This window comes from Pecten maximus, chromosome 14, assembly GCF_902652985.1.
Source record: "Pecten maximus chromosome 14, xPecMax1.1, whole genome shotgun sequence".
Lineage (NCBI taxonomy): Eukaryota > Metazoa > Mollusca > Bivalvia > Pectinida > Pectinidae > Pecten > Pecten maximus.
The window spans coordinates 8,390,057-8,409,096 of record NC_047028.1 but is presented as its reverse complement, the minus strand read 5'-3'; the positions used below and the strand labels follow the sequence as shown (position 1 = coordinate 8,409,096).

The 19,040-nt window shown below is 37.0% G+C and overlaps 1 protein-coding gene and 1 long non-coding RNA gene across 2 annotated transcripts; one reads left to right on the top strand and one right to left on the bottom strand.

Annotated features, from left to right (window-relative positions):
- Window positions 1-233: 233 nt before the first annotated feature.
- Window positions 234-12,961, bottom strand: LOC117342222. The gene is made up of 6 exons (XM_033904275.1): window positions 12,613-12,961; window positions 5,802-5,847; window positions 5,411-5,533; window positions 3,146-3,264; window positions 2,813-2,915; window positions 234-2,499 (listed from the first exon to the last, which is right to left on the bottom strand). The coding sequence occupies exons 1-6, from the start codon at window positions 12,778-12,780 to the stop codon at window positions 2,195-2,197; spliced, it is 864 nt and encodes a 287-aa protein (XP_033760166.1). The 5' UTR covers window positions 12,781-12,961; the 3' UTR covers window positions 234-2,194.
- Window positions 12,962-14,868: 1,907 nt separating this feature from the next.
- Window positions 14,869-16,790, top strand: LOC117341687. Its single transcript, XR_004535702.1, has 2 exons — window positions 14,869-15,335; window positions 16,568-16,790. It is a non-coding gene; the product is annotated as an uncharacterized LOC117341687 (long non-coding RNA).
- Window positions 16,791-19,040: the final 2,250 nt, after the last annotated feature.

Below are 19,040 nucleotides of genomic sequence, written 5' to 3'. Positions count from 1 at the left end.
TAGATCGAGGCCTACAGCACTATAAGATACACGTGTACACGCAGCACGTTTCCTTCGCAAGAATTACTATTCTAGTCACATGACCCGGAAACGGAAATAGACTGAAAATTGCCTGACAGTAACAGGAGACAGTAAATTTCAGGCTTGTGAAACCTGTGGTATAGGTCGAGATGATGCCACCTGTTCAGACACATTAACATATTTGTTAACGCATAAAACAAACAAGATATATATATATTTTAAATAGTTTATTCGTAAGAAATAAAGAAATATCTTTTGTTTATTCCTTAAACCAACATCTTTAGAACAAAAGTAATAAATTAAGGGAAAACTGACAAATAAATAATGAAAATAATGTGTAATATTTAAGACAAGAAAACAAACAAAAACTCTACACAGAGTCACAATATTTAAAGACTTATGCTTCGTGCTTCTTCCTACAAGAAATTCGAAACACCAACTTTTAACCAAAGTTTGGGACAAGTCACCAACTTTAAAATGATGATATGATCACAGATTGTCGAACATGATTGCATAATACCTTATGAGAGATATACACAACAGAATAACAGGTAACATTTGGGTGTCTTTGGCAAAACGACTGTAGGAAATGTAAGCAAGCACTGCCGTATGTAAACATTAACAAAACCCGCTCGATATTTTGTATTTATCTACCAAATTTAAGTATAAAATATTTTGAACATGAAACGCTGATCTATTTTTGATTAAAATGAAAGTTTATCGAAAGGGTAGATAAATACAAACACGAGTCAAACATCAACATGAGAACAGTTACTAAAGAAGATTCAGGAAAATCATTAATCCGGAATCTACTAACTCGAAATGTTCATCAAAGCCCGTGTTAATTTATCAACACTTGTTCCAGTTATCGAATGATTAGTTATTATGAAAACAAGTCGGATAACATACAGCTGTTTCCGGATTAACAAGTGTCATTGCACAATATAATATGATGTTCCGATTATCAAAATTACAGTTCTATTGATATACAGAACCTGTTATAATTTATTACTAGGATATGTCATTACAAACGTACACCTAATCCTGTACCCAATAGTCTTCATCAATGGCCGGACTTGTTTGGCTCCTACTTATCTACCCTTTCCTCATTGACTACAGTTGTAACTCACGTTACATATTAAAATATGGCTTGATTGTATAAAATTGCAATATGATTTCAAGACTGAGGATTGTATAACCTCTGGTTGAATATCACCGTCAATGTCGTATAAAATAAACTCCTATATTCTGACATGGTTGTATAAACCTAATCTAGGTTCTTTTGATTCAAGATTTAAAGAACAAAGTTCTCATCTTTTGTCTAAGCAGAAAAAAAGGCAAGAGATGACGTATGTTCTCAGCTTATGAAACTACCACTAATTATCATCCAAGGCAGTTGTCCTGGAATGGTTGTAAGCTAACCTACCACTACTTATCATCCAAGAGAGTTATCCTGGAATGGTTGTAAGCTAAACTACCACTAATTATCATCCAAGGCAGTTGTCCTGGAATGTTGTAAGCTAACCTACCACTACTTATCATCCAAGAGAGTTATCCTGGAATGGTTGTAAGCTAAAACTACCACTACTTATCATCCAAGAGAGTTGTCCTGGAATGGTCTTTAAAGCTAAATCTACCGTTATCAAAGAAGATCATGTCGGCTATAATTTAAACACAAATATGGAGGGTGTACACACAAAATACAATTGGAATGACAGCGTCTTATTATCATAACAATACAAATTACAGGTACTATTGCGATATAATTCCTGGGTATTTACTCTTTAATAGGATTGCTACTCAATCACAAAGTTGTTGATCTGGAGTAAGTTATTTGGGTGTCTTGTTCTTCACCTCGTATTTTAACACATACGATATAAATTAAGATAAATAAAGTTGGAAATGGAATGATGTCTATTGCACAAATCACCGAATGTTTCTTGAACTGGAACTCGAAATTCGCGTGAATAAACACAAAAATCTTCCTGGATTCTCTTTCAAATCACAACCATGGTTGGCATGTTCAGTCAGTCACGAAGCATGCGCAGTTATGTCTGCAGAGCTTTCCACCCCTTTTGAAGGGAAGTCGTGTGTATCTTTGGGTGATACAAGTTCTCTTGTACAGAGATCACGTCTGTTTTTGTTTTATTTTCACATGGATGAAAAATGTACTTCATCGACGAACTTTGGCCTTTTTATCTGTATGAGATTTCTTTGAGCGAACTCCGAAGCATCCCAAAAATAATCCCGGCTTTTGAACGGGTCGTTCCCGGATGAAAACCCTTTCCCTTTGTCTCCCGTCCGCTGGAACAAGTTCGTTTCGTAAGTTTTTCGTGTTTTCCTTTTTCGACAAACTAGCCATGACGACTTCCGGTACATCAGTCTCTATGACGTGGAAGAAGTACTCCTCTGGAGGGCGGAGGTTAATTTCTAGTTTACGGACAGTAAGGCAGTTGTCGATGTGATGTAGGTAGTACCCTGTGGAACAGAATATAATTTGTTATTAATCATCAATGATTAACAAAAATGTTAACTCGTATGTATTGACAGACTTAATTTTAGTGTGTACTAACTTTTATTAAGATTTTGTCCTCATACGATCTCGCTGTATCAACCAGATTTACAGTTCATTGTATTAACAATGGAAATGGAATATTTCCTATATTTGTAAATAATATCAAACCCCGCCTGTGTGTTATATATCACCTATTATGGGCGCGGTACACAGTAGACACGGATTTATATATAGATATCAAACATATAGATGTCAGGCTCGGGTGGTCGTGCTTACCTTTGTGTGAGAATGGCTGAAGAAAGACGCTTCCGTTTTCTATTCTATAGATAACAAAGAATCGTTCGTCTGGATTTTCCGGGTCGGGTTGCGTTGCAAATGTCTGCAATAAACAGGTAAAGCAATATATAAATTACTTCCATCACGCAAACACAGGTTCGATAGACGACCTCAGCATCATAGTGCATTTATAAATGGAGCAGACAAAGGCAATGGACATATTCTGCAATACCTTGTCAGAATGAAGAATTAAAACCCCCGCCTTCAATTAAAATGTCTCTTAACCCTTTTCCGATTTTGGAGATGACGATGGCGTAGTGACATATTACTTACCGATATTGAGAGTTTTCGCTCTCCGTCGGTGCTGACGTACTTTGAACTGTCTGTTAGCGTCTGAAACACGGCCAGCTGCCTTTGTTCTGTATCTTTGTATTGGCGTTGTCTGAACACACCTACAATAATAAATACAACAATCATGTAGTAAAGGGTCAGAGGTCAAACAAAAACGTAATTAAAGATATATCAGTACTTTATCACGCAAATGTATAATATATATATATATATACCTTTAAATTTAATTGGGGAATTTAAATTACAATTGCGCTTTAATTTGTGTGACTTTGGAAATCAGGTTGACACGTTGTAGTGATCATCGACCAGTAAATCGACATCTGCCACTACCCACGCAAACTAATTAGACAGATCAATGTGTTCGGTAAACAACAATGTCGGCATATTAATGAATTGATTACGAGTTAGGATCAAGCTCCTGTCGCGATGGCGTCAATACAAGAACGACCCGAAGATCTCCATCAAGATAAACGACAGACAGGAATTACTTTAAGTTTCCGGTGGAATCTAATAGCTGTAAATACCGCAAAAACAAACCAGCTATTAATACATAATAACCTCCCGATCCATCATCAGTACGGAGGACGCTAATATCGGCATCGATTCGTGTCGGCATGTCTCGTCAGCACAACAAGGCACTGACAGCCGTTAGCGGGGGCGGTATATAGGTTATACGTAAACATTGTACTCCTAAGGTCTACCATGTCAATCCATTGTCTTATACAAGTATACCCTAACTTTTGTTAAACGAAAATGCTTTCCATCAAGGTCATATTCAAAGGCAATACGTTTTATTTTTGTACGTGTGAGATAATTAAATAAGAAGGAAAAGCCATGTTTATCCATACTACGTGTGTGTAGCTTACGCGTATTAAAAAATACTAAATTGACACAACTTTCTAATTACCCAAGTAGACTACTAATTTACAAGTTTAATTGACGATTAGCCTGCATCAGTTAACATGAACCCCTGTCTCCACGAATTATGGTCATGTTAACAGAAACTGTATTTGAAAGCAACGGAACTTCATATATCAAATTAATGGTTGTTATAAACTAAAAGAAGTGGCGCTGCATTGGTTTAAATTTTACTTTTATCAATAACCGGTTAATGAGTGACGTCACAAAAACTGCAAGTCATGGCTCGATTAGGATTACAAAAATATTACGTTATTTTTTTCTAAATTCACAAAACCGTTGGATTACTTTTCGGGCGTTTGGTGTAATTGGGTTGTCCTAAGTGTAACGAGCCTCGCGGGGAATTGAGGTCTACAATGACATATGTAATTGTGAAGTATCAGTGTTCAGTAACAGTGGTAAACAATGCTGTATTACTAAAAGCATGTATTGCTACCTGGCGAACTCAACACCTGTATAGACAATACATATCGGTACTTTAATCAAACTAAAGTACACTGCTAAAAGAAACGAACCCGATACAGGGTAATAGGCAGACATATATTTAAAATTCATTTCTATGTACATTTTACCTTCGGGGTGTAGAAATTGTAGTATCATATAGCTTTCCGTCTAATCGTTTTATACCTAATGGCCGTTACCATGTAATGTGTGTGTGTATGTGTTTTTTGCTGTTGTTTTTGTTTTGTTTCTGTTTCTTTTGCCTGTACTCCATGACACCAGGGACACGTCTTGTCTCCGAGGAATGACATGTTTTGACTGATGGTCAAGACAAGAGACAATTTAGTGATGTATCGCAGTACTGGAAGATTCCCGCGGCCAGGTAACACTGCCAGTCGTGACGGGTTAATTGGAAAATCGATTAAACACGATCTGTTATAGGTGCAAAAACTCCCCAATCACTTTCGGACTGAAATAATTACCTATCACCACGAGATGTCTGTCTGCTATATAAAAATAGACGAGTCGCAAATTGCACGTGCATAAGAAAGTACCCTATGACGTCAAACGGAATGAGCTGAACACCATATTGGCGAACACCAGTATAACGATGGCCATAGTACTCACTTAGCGCCCACGATCAGTAACACTACCAACATCTCTCGGCGGATATGACGTCAAGGAGAGTATAATACTGCATTATGGTACCGAATAATTATAAGTACCAAAAAAATAAAAATATCAGAAATACCATTCATTTAATTAATTTACTCGTTTAGCGACAGCCTCATCTTTGTAGTACGATATGAAGATTCGTGAGTACCTCGTGTCTGGCATGCCGTGCCCTATGTAGACGTGTGTATTGTGTAATGCACGTGTAAAACTTACAGGTCTGACATGAAGATTCCGTATCGGCCAGGTAGACGGTATCTCGGTCTTGGCGTAATGTAAAAACGTATCTATCACTTGTGTGTATCATCACCGTGGATGTCTCCGCCTGGTGCCCGGAATCTGAAACAGGATACAATTAGTAAGAAATCGCTAGAAACACAAAGAAACATATTAAGGCGCATTATCCATGTGTTTGCTGTTTGTGTGCTAAGTGACAATGTATTTTGAATTTGTAATTATCAGACATTGACTAGAAGATCGTCCAGTAGTATACACTAGTAAATAGTTTGATATACGATTAATTAACAACCTGGTTTCTTTATATGCATATCTGTGGAACATGGACCATTGGACTTTGAATAGGACACAAAAAATCTAAAATACTCACTTGTTTTTGGACAGCTGCTTATTTGTTTGTTGGATTCATTTTCTTCCTGAAACAAAATACAGAAAATATATTAGAACAGGTTACATTACGGTTACATTACGGTTTACATTACGGGGACTTTTGCGTAATCGGATGAAGACCTACAAAACATGACTGGTAGGGGTACCGTGGCAACGAAGTGTCTATACTGAGGTCACTAATCTGATGAAACAGGGGTTCAGTAGCCGACTAATGGTCCAACAATAGAAATTCATTTCCAAATATAGCAACTACCGAATTAGTTGTGTTATTTATACTCGCCGTGGCTACTAAAACCACAAACCAATATTGGACGGTGTTGGAAACATTTTGTGTATTTAAATATTCATGTCGTACACTGCCTGAAAGCTTCAGTGTGTCAAAAAGCCGTAGGAATTTACTAGTATTATACTGGAAACAACATTGGGAAACAATAAATTCGGTTGTTTGTAAGAATTTCTGTTCAAATTATTTCGCCACGTGGGGGCTGAATATGTTCTTCCAGGAGGTCTAAAAGGAAACACTCGGATCTAGGTTCCGTGCCGAGGAGTTGGATATAAACATGGTTTTTGTCAGGCCCTGTATTGTCGGTGGCCCCTATTAGATTGTCGTAGACCGTGCAAGTGTAATATGTTAAAACTCAAGACAGTGTTGTGATTGTTCTCTAGACGTAATGTTTTACCATGACTAAAAACCCCATTGTACACCGCATGTGGCGGATTGGAATACCGGCCTTCTATTTAAGTGACAAGATTACATTTTGTTTATTCTCCAACAATCGAGTCAGCAATTCTGTTTCTTAGTGAACATCTCCCGATTACAGAATGTACCCCCACCGGACCACCAAAGTTCAAACTACGTGTTAACATGTCAATGGCAATATCAAAAATATGATCGGCCCCTGACAACTCTTACATTCGGTAAGATTGGGTAAATTACCAGAACGGCTGTAATCTGAACGATGTCAGTCTTTAAGTTAATTTCAAAATTTTAATTTCACTCTACTCAACAATAGGGGCTGCCATGGTCTGTGTTGTGAGCGGTCCTGTTAACATTGCCACCATAACCGTATATATCGTTTTATTTCATAACTACAGACAGCGTAGGTATGTTATCAGAAAAGATCGGTATGTTTTTAAATCGCGTGTATGTTGATGAGATGCCAGATTTATGAATGAAATATATTCCTTTTGTTCTGGTGCAGTACAGAGCATTTAAACTCCAGGCAGTCAGTTTAAAAAACTTAAGTCAGTCTAATTTCAACTGTGAATCTATTAATCTGCCATGTACTGGTCGTATAGCATTACAATATGGGGGTCTTCTGTTCACCGCCGGTCAGCGCCTTGTACGATATTACTATTGTGGGAGCGGCCTCTACCCCCTCCCCCGGTCATCGCCCTGTATCTTATGTCTTTACAAATTTAATCTCGTAATCACAGACACCACTAAAAGATCCGTTTATGAAATATAGTAGAGGAATGCAGTGCAGAGGATTATGAATCAGTGGTATTTTATAATCGCCAGTTTTATGAATTAGATTTTACATTGTGTAGTGTGCATACGGTTTGTTTAAATACTTTTCAAGTCTTTTCCGCTCCGGCGAATGTCTGGGTTTACGAATTCTCTCACGCCCACATAGACTGTGCATATATTTTAGCGGGATGGTTCGTTGAAATACTTGTGTGTGCATGTGGAAATGCTTGTATCTTATAAAATACACACGATCGGGATGATGGTACTTAAAACAGACTTCCGGACGAGGTTGTGATCTTAAATGAACTTTAAATGAAATAATGATTGGTCCTGTCTATAGTTCACGATCAGGAAGGGGCCTTTAAACGCTGCACTTGCAGTTTCGGTGGAATTAGTAACACATTTGCCCTTCTCTGTAATTTAGAGATACCTTCCCGTTTATCAAAGGAAACAAACAGCTTTATTGCCATCAGCCTTCAATTATTTTAAATGAGCTCCTCCCATTTACATGCTACAGTAATAATTGTATTTTAGAAGTCAGTAGCGTGACCGGCCGGTGGCTGTTCCGGAAGTAGAACCCATCCTTGGTAAGACATATGCTTACCTGACATTTTCTGGTCAGAATGTCCACCGTACTCATTAATTTTTCATTGTTTACAAATTAGGATATCCGTATGTAATTAATTTATAAGTGCACGTTCACGTGAAAATCAAGTATTAAGGAAAAAAGTTCATTGTTTTAATTATGACGTCTAGATGTCAATACAATTTACAGCATATTTTGTGTCAAAATCATACAAAAGTAATAGGACTTTCAGGAATGTTTCTATACATTGTATTATGATATATCGGTGAAGGTAAACGACATACCTACATGAATTTCAGGGAACGAGGTAGGGCTACACATTGTGAACGCTCCAATATTTCACACGGTTAAACTGCTAGACGCGTTCTGTTTATAATAAACCCCGTCTTATCATTTAGGTCGTCTATTTATAGACATGACTTTACACTGTTGTGGGCTATTTCAGGTACATCATGCCTAGCTACAGGTAAAATTTCATCACAGATATAAATAAGTACGGCTTGCATCGGTCTCGGGAAATCTGATTTACATCACGTGTACTTATATATCCATTTCATCAGCAATACACAACTTGAACTGAAAACTTTCGTTACATAATTTCTAATTTTAAAACTTACATCTTATAGGATCCTCACAATCATCTCTTAATTTGGTAACTTGTGTTTGTTTTCTGATAGAAAGTGCAAGAAACTGATTAAAACACATACTTTTGTCGCGAGATACAAATATAGTCGAACACACTATGAAAAGTCTATAAATCAGACACATGTCCACAATATTAACATAAATGTTCCTAATCTAGAATAGTCAACTCCCTGTATTTATAGAGTGACAAAAGGCCTTATCACAAGTCATGTCGATTTAGTATACATTGTAACATGTCAATTGTATGGTCCATACTGGTACGGGGAGACCCTCTACCTTCAGAAGGTAAGGCGTGCCACATAAATGTCAAGTGAAAGGGCGAACTAAGTCTCAGTGATGACAATGTTACAGATATATCACAGATAATCAGTTCATCACGACTGTAGCTCTGTCTATTCATCCGTTGCAAACCGTTCGGGACAATATCGTCTCTGAGCCGAGGAAAAACAATTGCAAACCAGTGGTGTATCTATTATAAACATAGGTCTTAAGGGCGTTCCATCATGAACTCGCTGAGAAAAAATGTCATCGGGGTGTTGTTTCAAGAAATAAAATAGATGTTTACATTTCCTATCAATCACATGAGAAATCGATTTACTGACTCAAAATCCCTCTACAGTAAATCGAGCTCATAATACCGGTAGTGGTTACGCCCATCTAACTAGAATCGAAATCAGTCACCTGAAATAAACAGGTGTCGTCAATTTCTCCTGGGCGGTAACCACTACAGTAACATTGGGCTTATGTACTTCAGGTAAAGGCACCGCTTACCTTTTACGGACATATAAACTCTGCATGAGATAGATAAAGAAAATACATTGAAATGTGGTCTATATATCTTATATAAATTGCTTCAAAAACAACTATCAATAATGTAAAGATGGAGAATGTCTTGCAAATCTAATCAAAACATGTATGATTAGTGGGACCAGTGTTCTATATCTGTTATATGTTCTCAGAATAACCAGTCATTGTAACAGCGGAACATGGTATATATCTAAAGTAAATATAGACATGTACCGCTAATACCGCTTGTCAGACGGAATCCAAACTATTTAAAGTGTTATTATAAACCTTGAAGGTTAGATTTGTAAGATAGATTTAACACTAAATTAAGAAAACTTGTTAACGTTTTATAAGCGATACATGGTATACATTTTATATTAACACAGACGTCTTGATTCGACAGTGAATTAATTCTATTACAAATATTATAGTTATCATACATAAATCTACCCGAATGTTTTTCTAAAGATTTAGCCCGTACTCTCTCGTTATTGGAGACATTAGACGAATCTGTTTAGTACTGAATAAATAAAAATAGATATTTCTGGCCCAGAAACGCCTCTTGGATAAACTAATTCAACTAATAAAAATACCGATCCATTTAAAGTTTTGTAATAATTGGGTGTTAGAAAAATGTACGTGGGTTTAAAAGTCAAGATGAATATGACCGATATTTATTTGTTTAAACAGGATAGATGTCAGAGTGTGTACACCTACCGCTAAACACCGCCTATATACCTTTTCTATTTCTCCCTACATTTGCATAGAAAGAATTTTAACACTACTCCCTACCCACTTGGCCAATATTTGATCATAGCCCTCCTAAGCGGAATTTGCGAGAACACCTGTATTTTGGCATATGGTCAACCGCAGCTTTTCTTCCGGCCTTACTAGCGCATATTTGTGGTTTCCTATTCCAACCAATGCGATTACTATCCAGACTTTTAAGTTCAACTTCGAATCACTAGCGGTAAGATTAAACACTCCAACGGATTTTTTTTCAAATACTGGATTTAGTCGAAGTGTTGTACGAAGGGCTGTACTGTACTCATTAAACTTAACTCACTATACTTACCTGTTCGTGTACCTGTCTAAATGCTACAGGTGTATTTGAGCAAAACGCAAGTCTAGATCCTTATTAATAAAAGTTAATTTAGCGTGAAATTATCAGACAATAAAGGTCTCATTTTCTGATCGCTTAAACAGGTGTCGACAAGGTCAGGTAAATATAACGCTATCCCGGGTAGGTTAACTCTTTATTAAGGATAAGGAGGGATTAAGATTCCTGCATAAATTTGAATACTAACTATTTGAAATCAGTTTGCGGAGTTCGTCATCAGTGTATCCTAGGTATCCCCAGATGGAGTCCCCATCAATCGGTAATTGTTTACCTTAGAGACGGGGAAAGGGCGGTGGTTGCTAGGAATGTTTATTGCTTGTTTTGTTTATATAACTACTAATGTAATCGATACCTCAATGAAATATATATTAGGTTAATGGTACGTATGTTTACTAGTTAACAATATATAAACGCCTCGAGTGTACTATAATGTATTACATACAATACCCGGGATTATATAATACCGACACAGAAATTCCACCCGTCATAGTCTCTCCTGGCTTACTGATAAAAAATCATTACGTTGTATATACAACTCCTAACAAAGGTTTATAATTGTTAATTTAATAGTTAGATACTGATGTACATGTAACGGAAATTTCATCAGAAACAGACCTGCTATTTATAGCGAGTGTGGCATCACGCACGTCACATATCTTACCATTCCCATATACTCTAATTTCCAGGAATAAAGATTCATGATGACGATGTCCGACTCTAACATGTTCGCATGCATTTAGACTATTTCTGAATCGGTCTGTAATTTTCTCTTCAAGTTTCCTCACGATTTCCTGTATTACCATTTCTAAAGCGAACAACCGTGATGACATTTTTATCACGTTTCTATCGGGAAGTAACAGCTACATTGCCTTATTAGGACACATACATAATATACTATGTTGTATACACTGCATGTAAAGTCAATGGCGAGGCATGTTGGGAGTATATCATACGTATATATGTGCGTAAAAATGATGAGTTGCGTGTTACATCTATAAAAGTACGTACAATATTGTAGACGAGAAGAATGTGTCACATACCGTCATGCACAATGCACGAAAACATACATGTATATACGATTGTTTGACGACACCTGGTCAGATTTATATGTAATTAGCAGGTAGTGAGACATGATCGTAGATACATTAAACTAGTAACATGTGGCCGACAGATATTGTCATGGATACACGGAATACTGGGATACTTAATGAGTGGCTCAGAAAAAGACAATCTCGACTTGTTAAGCTACATCAAAAGGTCAGAAATAGCCGACTAACGAATTTTCGGATGACTAGACAATTGGGTTGTAAAATTGATATCGTTTAGTTAAAAGGAGAAGTATTTGATAACAGTAGATCTCGAAATTTTAAGACTTTAAAACGATATAAACTACTTTTGTTCTAATAATTACAAAATTCAATGAATCACATTCATTTTTTTTTTATTTATCATCGGTTAATGTTTTCATTTACGTCATAATAACACAGAGGAAAACAAACACGTGTACTATAACTGGTGATGTAATAATGGTATGTATTGTGTAGATTCCGGAGCACGCGATGCCCAATACATACACACCATTGTGACTAATCAGCTTCAGTATCAAACCGTAGCTAATAACGAAACACATCCTGGTATACAATACAAACCTAGCCTATCTGTAATGGAATTAAAAGCATGTCTATTTCCCGAGAAACATACTATCACCACAGGCGTCCACACGAGGTGTCGACAAGGATATACCTACACTGTATCTGCGCTACTGTTGGTTACCGACATAAAATCAATTCATCTTTCAATATCGTTTTTGAAGCTTGGTACAAGCTTCATGTCTGTACGTTTTATCTGCATTTGTACATGTACACATTATTTTATGTAGGTTTTAAATTCAATCATAGATTGGGGATAGATTCCATACATGAGTGTTTGGTTGGACTCCTCACAGAAGTATAGAACTATTTTTTTTAAATCCAATGTGTTCTGTGACAAACAAGACCCACAGTTACATCCATCAACATCAATATACAGTCTTATTGTCACTTATTGTATATGAAGACACGGACACGATACGTCTGATTTAAGTCACTGACGAAACATACGTAATATTTATCAAACTTTTACAACAAGTATTTCCAAATTTGTATATATATAAAAAAAACTGTATTTTTAAAATGTTATCTTACCTTTTTCTGTTTTCCGTGCCTTGAACCATAGGGAGCTGTACCTATACATTTCTTTTCTCTTTTATCCTGGTCTTCCTTGATTTTGCCGAGGATAAAATCACTGAACTGATGGTTGTTATTATTATGGCAATGACTGTTTTTTATCAGGTTCACACTGCTCAGAAGCATCTTGTCGAGTTATATGGTGTTGTAGTGTTTACAACTCTACAGTCAAAAGCACAATGATTTGTCTGTGGTGTGCCGGTAGTTTAAAGCTGAATCGTAGGACAACGTGGGTGTAGCGTAGCGTAACCGGTCTCTCTTACGTCTATACACAGGGCAAGTACCTTACATGAATGATAGTCAGGCTTTCATCCACCTAGGGAATATGTGACGTAGCACTATATTTAACAACCAATCAGAGCCATGCTCTGTCATGTGTATGGGGAATCCCCCATCAGCGCTGACACAAATGCTTCACGCACCTCACACTTAGTGTAGCCGGCGGCTATACCATGTGTATTGCATATGAACAACGTGCATCATTCAGGATCCAAACGGGCACATGGAAACAGGAAAGAGCCTGATATACACAAATGAAAACAAATAGTCTAGGATTGTTGGTGAGGTTATATTACTCACTACAAGGTGGTGACAGGGAAGGTAAACACAATCTCCTTGATCGACCCATTCATAACTTTACATAATAATCAAAAAGCTTATAAGAGAAGAATGTCTGTGACATTCCTAACATATTTGAGGGACATTCCACACAGACGCCGTGTCTTTTGAGCCGCAGGCAGGTATTACTATTACAATTGTAAAGGTAAAAAAAAATCAGGCGCCGTAATGTGTATTGATTTAGCAGGTGTTTAAGTTACACACGAGGAAGTTATCTAATACAGACTAAAGGAGGAATGACGAGGCACGCGCCAGCCCACGAAGAGATAGGCCACATGTCGCATATATATGATACTAAAAACAAAATGGATTAGCTGGTAGTACGGTTACTACCTAAATTTAACCTGGTGCTTACACAGAATAGTATTGTACTAGTTACATAAATAATCATAACCGGTTAACAATGGAAGTCGAGTATTAGATTAGTTGTAGTTACAAGTTTAATGCTGTTTTATAAATAAAATTATTTTTCTTCAAATCTCAGGATTATTAGTTGACAAAATGGTAAAACAATTTCATTTTCTGAAATATAACGTTTCAATTTATCGAGAAAGGACATTTATAGAAAAAGTGCATTTCGTCTTCAATACCACATTACTTTATTTACAGACTCTTCATTCCCCTTGCGTGTTATTTATAAGAAACAAAAAACATTGGGTTAACATATATCATCAAATGGCCTACCAACGTTACAATTTAGCTCAAATGACAAGAAGTAAACGTGAGTTTATGGTTTAGTACAGCGTCCGTCGACCGTCGAGATTTGTCCTACCTCCACTAGAATATTTAAAAGTTCCTGATGGTGAGAGGTTGACAGAACACACGTAGTTTTGTTACCTTACCTTCGCCTACTATCACGATGGAACATGATATGTACGAATTGAAAATAGTTTTTGACCAAATGCTATTTTTGAGCTTTAACATGGGTCAAAAGTTAACATCAGCTATAGTATCCTTGGATTTCAGGACTTTCATACGAAATGTATTGTCTGTCGGTATTTCAATAAAGAACAATAAAGGTTCATCGAATACGTGACCTTGACCTACTTTAAAGGTCATATGTGAAAAATGTGTGAAATCAATTAAAACAAAATATTGAGCATCTGTAGAATCTATATGTACATGTATTTATGTGCAAATTATAGTGGTTATTTTTATATGGTGTGTTTAGAATAAAGGGCATCCCTAAACGCTGCTCCGGGTCAAAGGTCGATAGGTTATATGGTAGAAATCCTAAAATATTTCTCTGTGGTGTCATGTTGCCAAGTGCCATTAATCATGCCTGACTGCTGAAAAATGGCGTTATACACTTCCTTTTGCATCAATAAGATGTCTGCTCTTTATACTCCTTATACACTACAGTGATAGGACCAAAATATCAACCTTAGTGAACCGACTCCGCTGACCATAACACAGAAATTGTCAAGATCCCCACCACATAACATCGATAATCCCTGTCCAACATGGATCCCAATCAGACATGCTAAGCAACACATCTGTGACCAAGGATACGGAGACAAAAAATGCTAAAAAGTTGAAATACTATTTTTGTATGCAATCCACCAGGGCACCCCCTTATAGTATGAAACCCTGTGATGGACTGCTAACAGATGCTCTGTACACTGGGGACTTCAACATGACGTCATTCACCTGGTCGATAGTTTAAGTAAGGACATATAAAGACGGCGTCCACTAGTAGAAGCTATGATAATGGCATCGCCCGTAAATGGTATGTACATTGTATGGGCATAGTGTTGTTGGAAGACACCCCATTGTCACCCGGTATACTGATAACGAACAACTTACTCCTTAGAAGAAGAGGGGCAAGTTTGATTAGATTTCTTTAATTTTAAGACATTTGTTAACTTAAAATGTTCCATAGGAAAGCATTGTTTGATTGAGGCAAAAAAAAACATCGTTAAGAAGTTTTAAATTGCATTTTTCTCCAATTTGAAAAAGAAATAAGTGAAGGAATTTTCTTAAGGAATATGAGGAAATCGCAACCAAACGAGGATTGTTGCCAAGGTAAAGGAAGACACAACCACACGAGGACGACTGTCAAGGTAAAGGGAAAGATGTGTTTGAACAACCACGGTAATGATTCATGTGTGTGGTGTGCTTTAGCGCGTTTTGGGAGGCTCGGCGGTATGTGCTACATCACTATATAACATGCATGTATTGTCGAAGACATCAAACAAAGCACATCTCCCGGTCACTTCATACTGACAACGGGCGAACCAGTTGTCCCACCCCGAAATTGCCGAGCGCTAAGCAGGAGTAGCAACTGACTCTATTAGGTCTCGGCCAGGGGACAGAATCAACAGCCTTCCTCATGATGTTGAATAAATCCAACAGCAGTAAATAAAACAAAATATCCGATGACATATGTTATCTAACACACACAACAGACACTTTCACTATGAAATATCGAGCGTTATACAAGTGAATTCTAATTTGACGATTTAGTCCAAAAAGGACGCAACCATTGTAAATATAGACATCATGTTAAATATTAATACAAATGTTTATTTTACTGGCGTTGATTTATACATCAAGGTATTCTTCTGACGTCACCGTCCAATAAGCCGACCACAAGTAGGAGAATTAATGGGAAGACAAACTTATTTGCATAATCTATCTTAATACACTGTCAGCGGCCGGTGAAAGAATATCCGGACCGGTTTGATAATCGCCCTGACAATACAAATAAATAGGGACAAGAATAACCGCCCACCTTATATTAATGTATTGGCTATCATACCTTTCTCTAAAACGTCGTTCGATAAGCCAAACCGGGAAAGGTTTATTTAACGATAACACTGAACATTAATTAGCCAAACCCTTTATTGCAAAAACGGACTAACCTTCTTTTCGTAAATTAATTACATTTTCAACAGAAAACGTTTTGAATGATGTGAAAAGGTAAAGAGTGTGCATTTTTGAAAGTTTTACGTGAAATATTATCAGCAACAGACACGCGTCAGAAATAGTTAGGAATGCGAGACAAATGCTAACACGTTGTACGTGCCAATAATATCCCAGATACGAGGAATTCGTTCTATACTGTGCATTAGGTCAAGGTCACAGCTATTCTATATATCTTCCTTTCTTATATCTATACGTAAATACGTTTTAGCTAGTAATGTTTTCCGTCAACTCGCACAGCTACGTGTTAAAGAATTGAGTAAGAATCGCAAGTAAGCCACAAGCACCTCTGTTACGGATTTAGTATTAGTTACAGTAAATCACAAATTATGAATTTTACTGCACCTTACAGCTGTTTCGTCTTTTCTAGGAATTGTCAGTGATGCCAAGGGCGACAATCAGACGTCAGTAAGAACACAGGATATAGTCATGCTGGGTCTAAACGCTACTGCACAGATAAGGAATACCGCCCCGGGACTTGGCATGAATGGAATACTCTACATTAAGCACATGATTTAATCAATCTCGTTTTGTTTAACTTTGTAAAACTTGGCCACGTGCCTCTATCATAGTATATAATGATTTATGACGAACATGGTTTTATGTCATATTTATTCCAGTTTCTGTTTAAGAGACCACATATATTTAGCGATCCACCCGCCATTTTCTTTATTTAATTTATTTACTCTAAAATATCACTCCTGATAATGAAAAGACATTTATTAAGTTTGAATTAGTCTCTTAATACAAGTTTGACGTTTTATTAATCTTTGTAGCTTCCGTGATGACTCGATAAGAGGAATACAACGAACTTAATTAACACATTATTTTAGCAGGACACTTAATATACGCAGGTCGATCTTTAATGTGTGGTATTTCCCAGTAACTATCAACATAAACTAGCGTATACCCATATTTATATACTGCAGCTGGAAACAATATTGCTGTCGTGCTGGTTTATGTCTTCGTTCCTGTAAAACTATATCTTATTGATTTGTCCTGTGATTATATTTTATTGGTGAGTTGACTGCATGTTTGTCACTATACAGCTATTACCGCTATACCTCGCGATATACACGACACTCAATAACAAAACAGTTATTAACGGGGTTGAGACTTCCATTGTCTACTATGACTCGTTCTAGGTGTGATACTTCAAAGAGTTCCTAATCCCCGGGGATAATAGACTCGTCGTCACTCGCGGATAAGATCAAGCCTCATCCCTACACAGTTTAATCTGTACGCACCGAGCTCGGGTGATATTAGGTTTAGTGGAATTATATTACATGGCATCACTGATCCCCATGACAAACGCTTGTTGTTTCTGTGATTCAGTATTTAAACGTCCTGTAGAATACCACTATACTAATCTGTTAGATTTGAAAACATTGTTATTTACAGTCAATTGTTTATTTTTCTATTACAAAGGATTAGAGAATCAAACTTTGGTTTATAAATCGAAAAAAATCGTCAGATAAGTGTGGTTTCTGTTTGATTAAGTAGGTTTCCGATGTAACAGGGAGCCACAAAACACGGCATTATCTCCATACCTGTTGGAGGAGGAAACCTGTGGTCGGAACTGAAAATTTCAGTTCAAGTACTCGGTAGTTATATCAAATGATTGGCTTTAAGACTAGACACATTCTCAAAAATAACATCTCGCTAAAAGCTAAATAAAAAGCACAACTACGGTTACCAGTTGATACGCCAAGAGGGTGGTAGATATCAGCTACACGGATTAGAAAGGGTGTGCAGAAAACTAACAAACAGTTAATTTTGAATTTCAGATTATTGTTTGTTTTCGGGGTAACAGAATTTAAAAAAAGACAGTTTTAATGAAAAGCAACCAATAGTGAGATTAAATGCATAGCTACCAGGCACGATAAACTAGGGAGCATGTGTTCTTCTGGCCACAACAGGTGACTCTCTGGAACTTGTGATCAGAACTCTTAGGGATACAGATATATGTACCGCCAAGTATGACAGTCACGCGCCGGCCAAAAAATGCTTCTGAGAACAATGTGATAGGCTCCAGAATGTTTTCTTTTGTAAGATGGTCACGTCCAAGGAACAATGGAACAATAATTATGTCTAATGCCTTTACTATGGGATGAAATGTTTTCTATATACTGGAGAATATCATGTTAAAAAGAGTTTAACACAGTTTCCACAACATGTCCGTCTCCCCTTAACCCAGAACTATAGAAGTGCATCCCCATGGTTTGGAGTGTAAATACCAGTGTTCTTGTACAACCTGTCCAGGCTTTACAATATGCGTCATACAGAGAGGAGAGACGCATAGTAAAGGAAGACTCCTGCTTTTGTAGCATGCTATATCTCCAAAAGATCATCGATGATTTCCTTTGAACTAGAAGGTAGCTGGGAAGTCAATATTTCTCTAATTTATTAAAATCTAGATGGTCATTCTCACTAAGTTAAATGCTCATGTAACGTAGTGAGAATGACCATCTAGATTTTAATTAGATTTCTCTTTCATCAGTGCGAATTTCAACGTTAGGGTAAGATCTCTCCTTGAAAGATGATGTGAACAAATACGTGAGGTCCAAGAACACCACAATAGGATGAAAATTGAATAGGTGTTGTGCGCGCTTGGGCAAAATGATCAGAAAACTCTTCATACATAGCGTGCATTTGACGCAAGAAGACTGACCATGACAGAAATCCTCTATGAATAATAATGGGATGTTCCGCCATGTATCATCATCAACACCAATGTTTGTTATTCAGATTGCGACTTTCGTTTCTGATAATTCTTGGAACACTTCGCACACATGTCAAACTCTTGATCATCAGTAAAGTTATTTCTTGGGTTTTAACGTCTC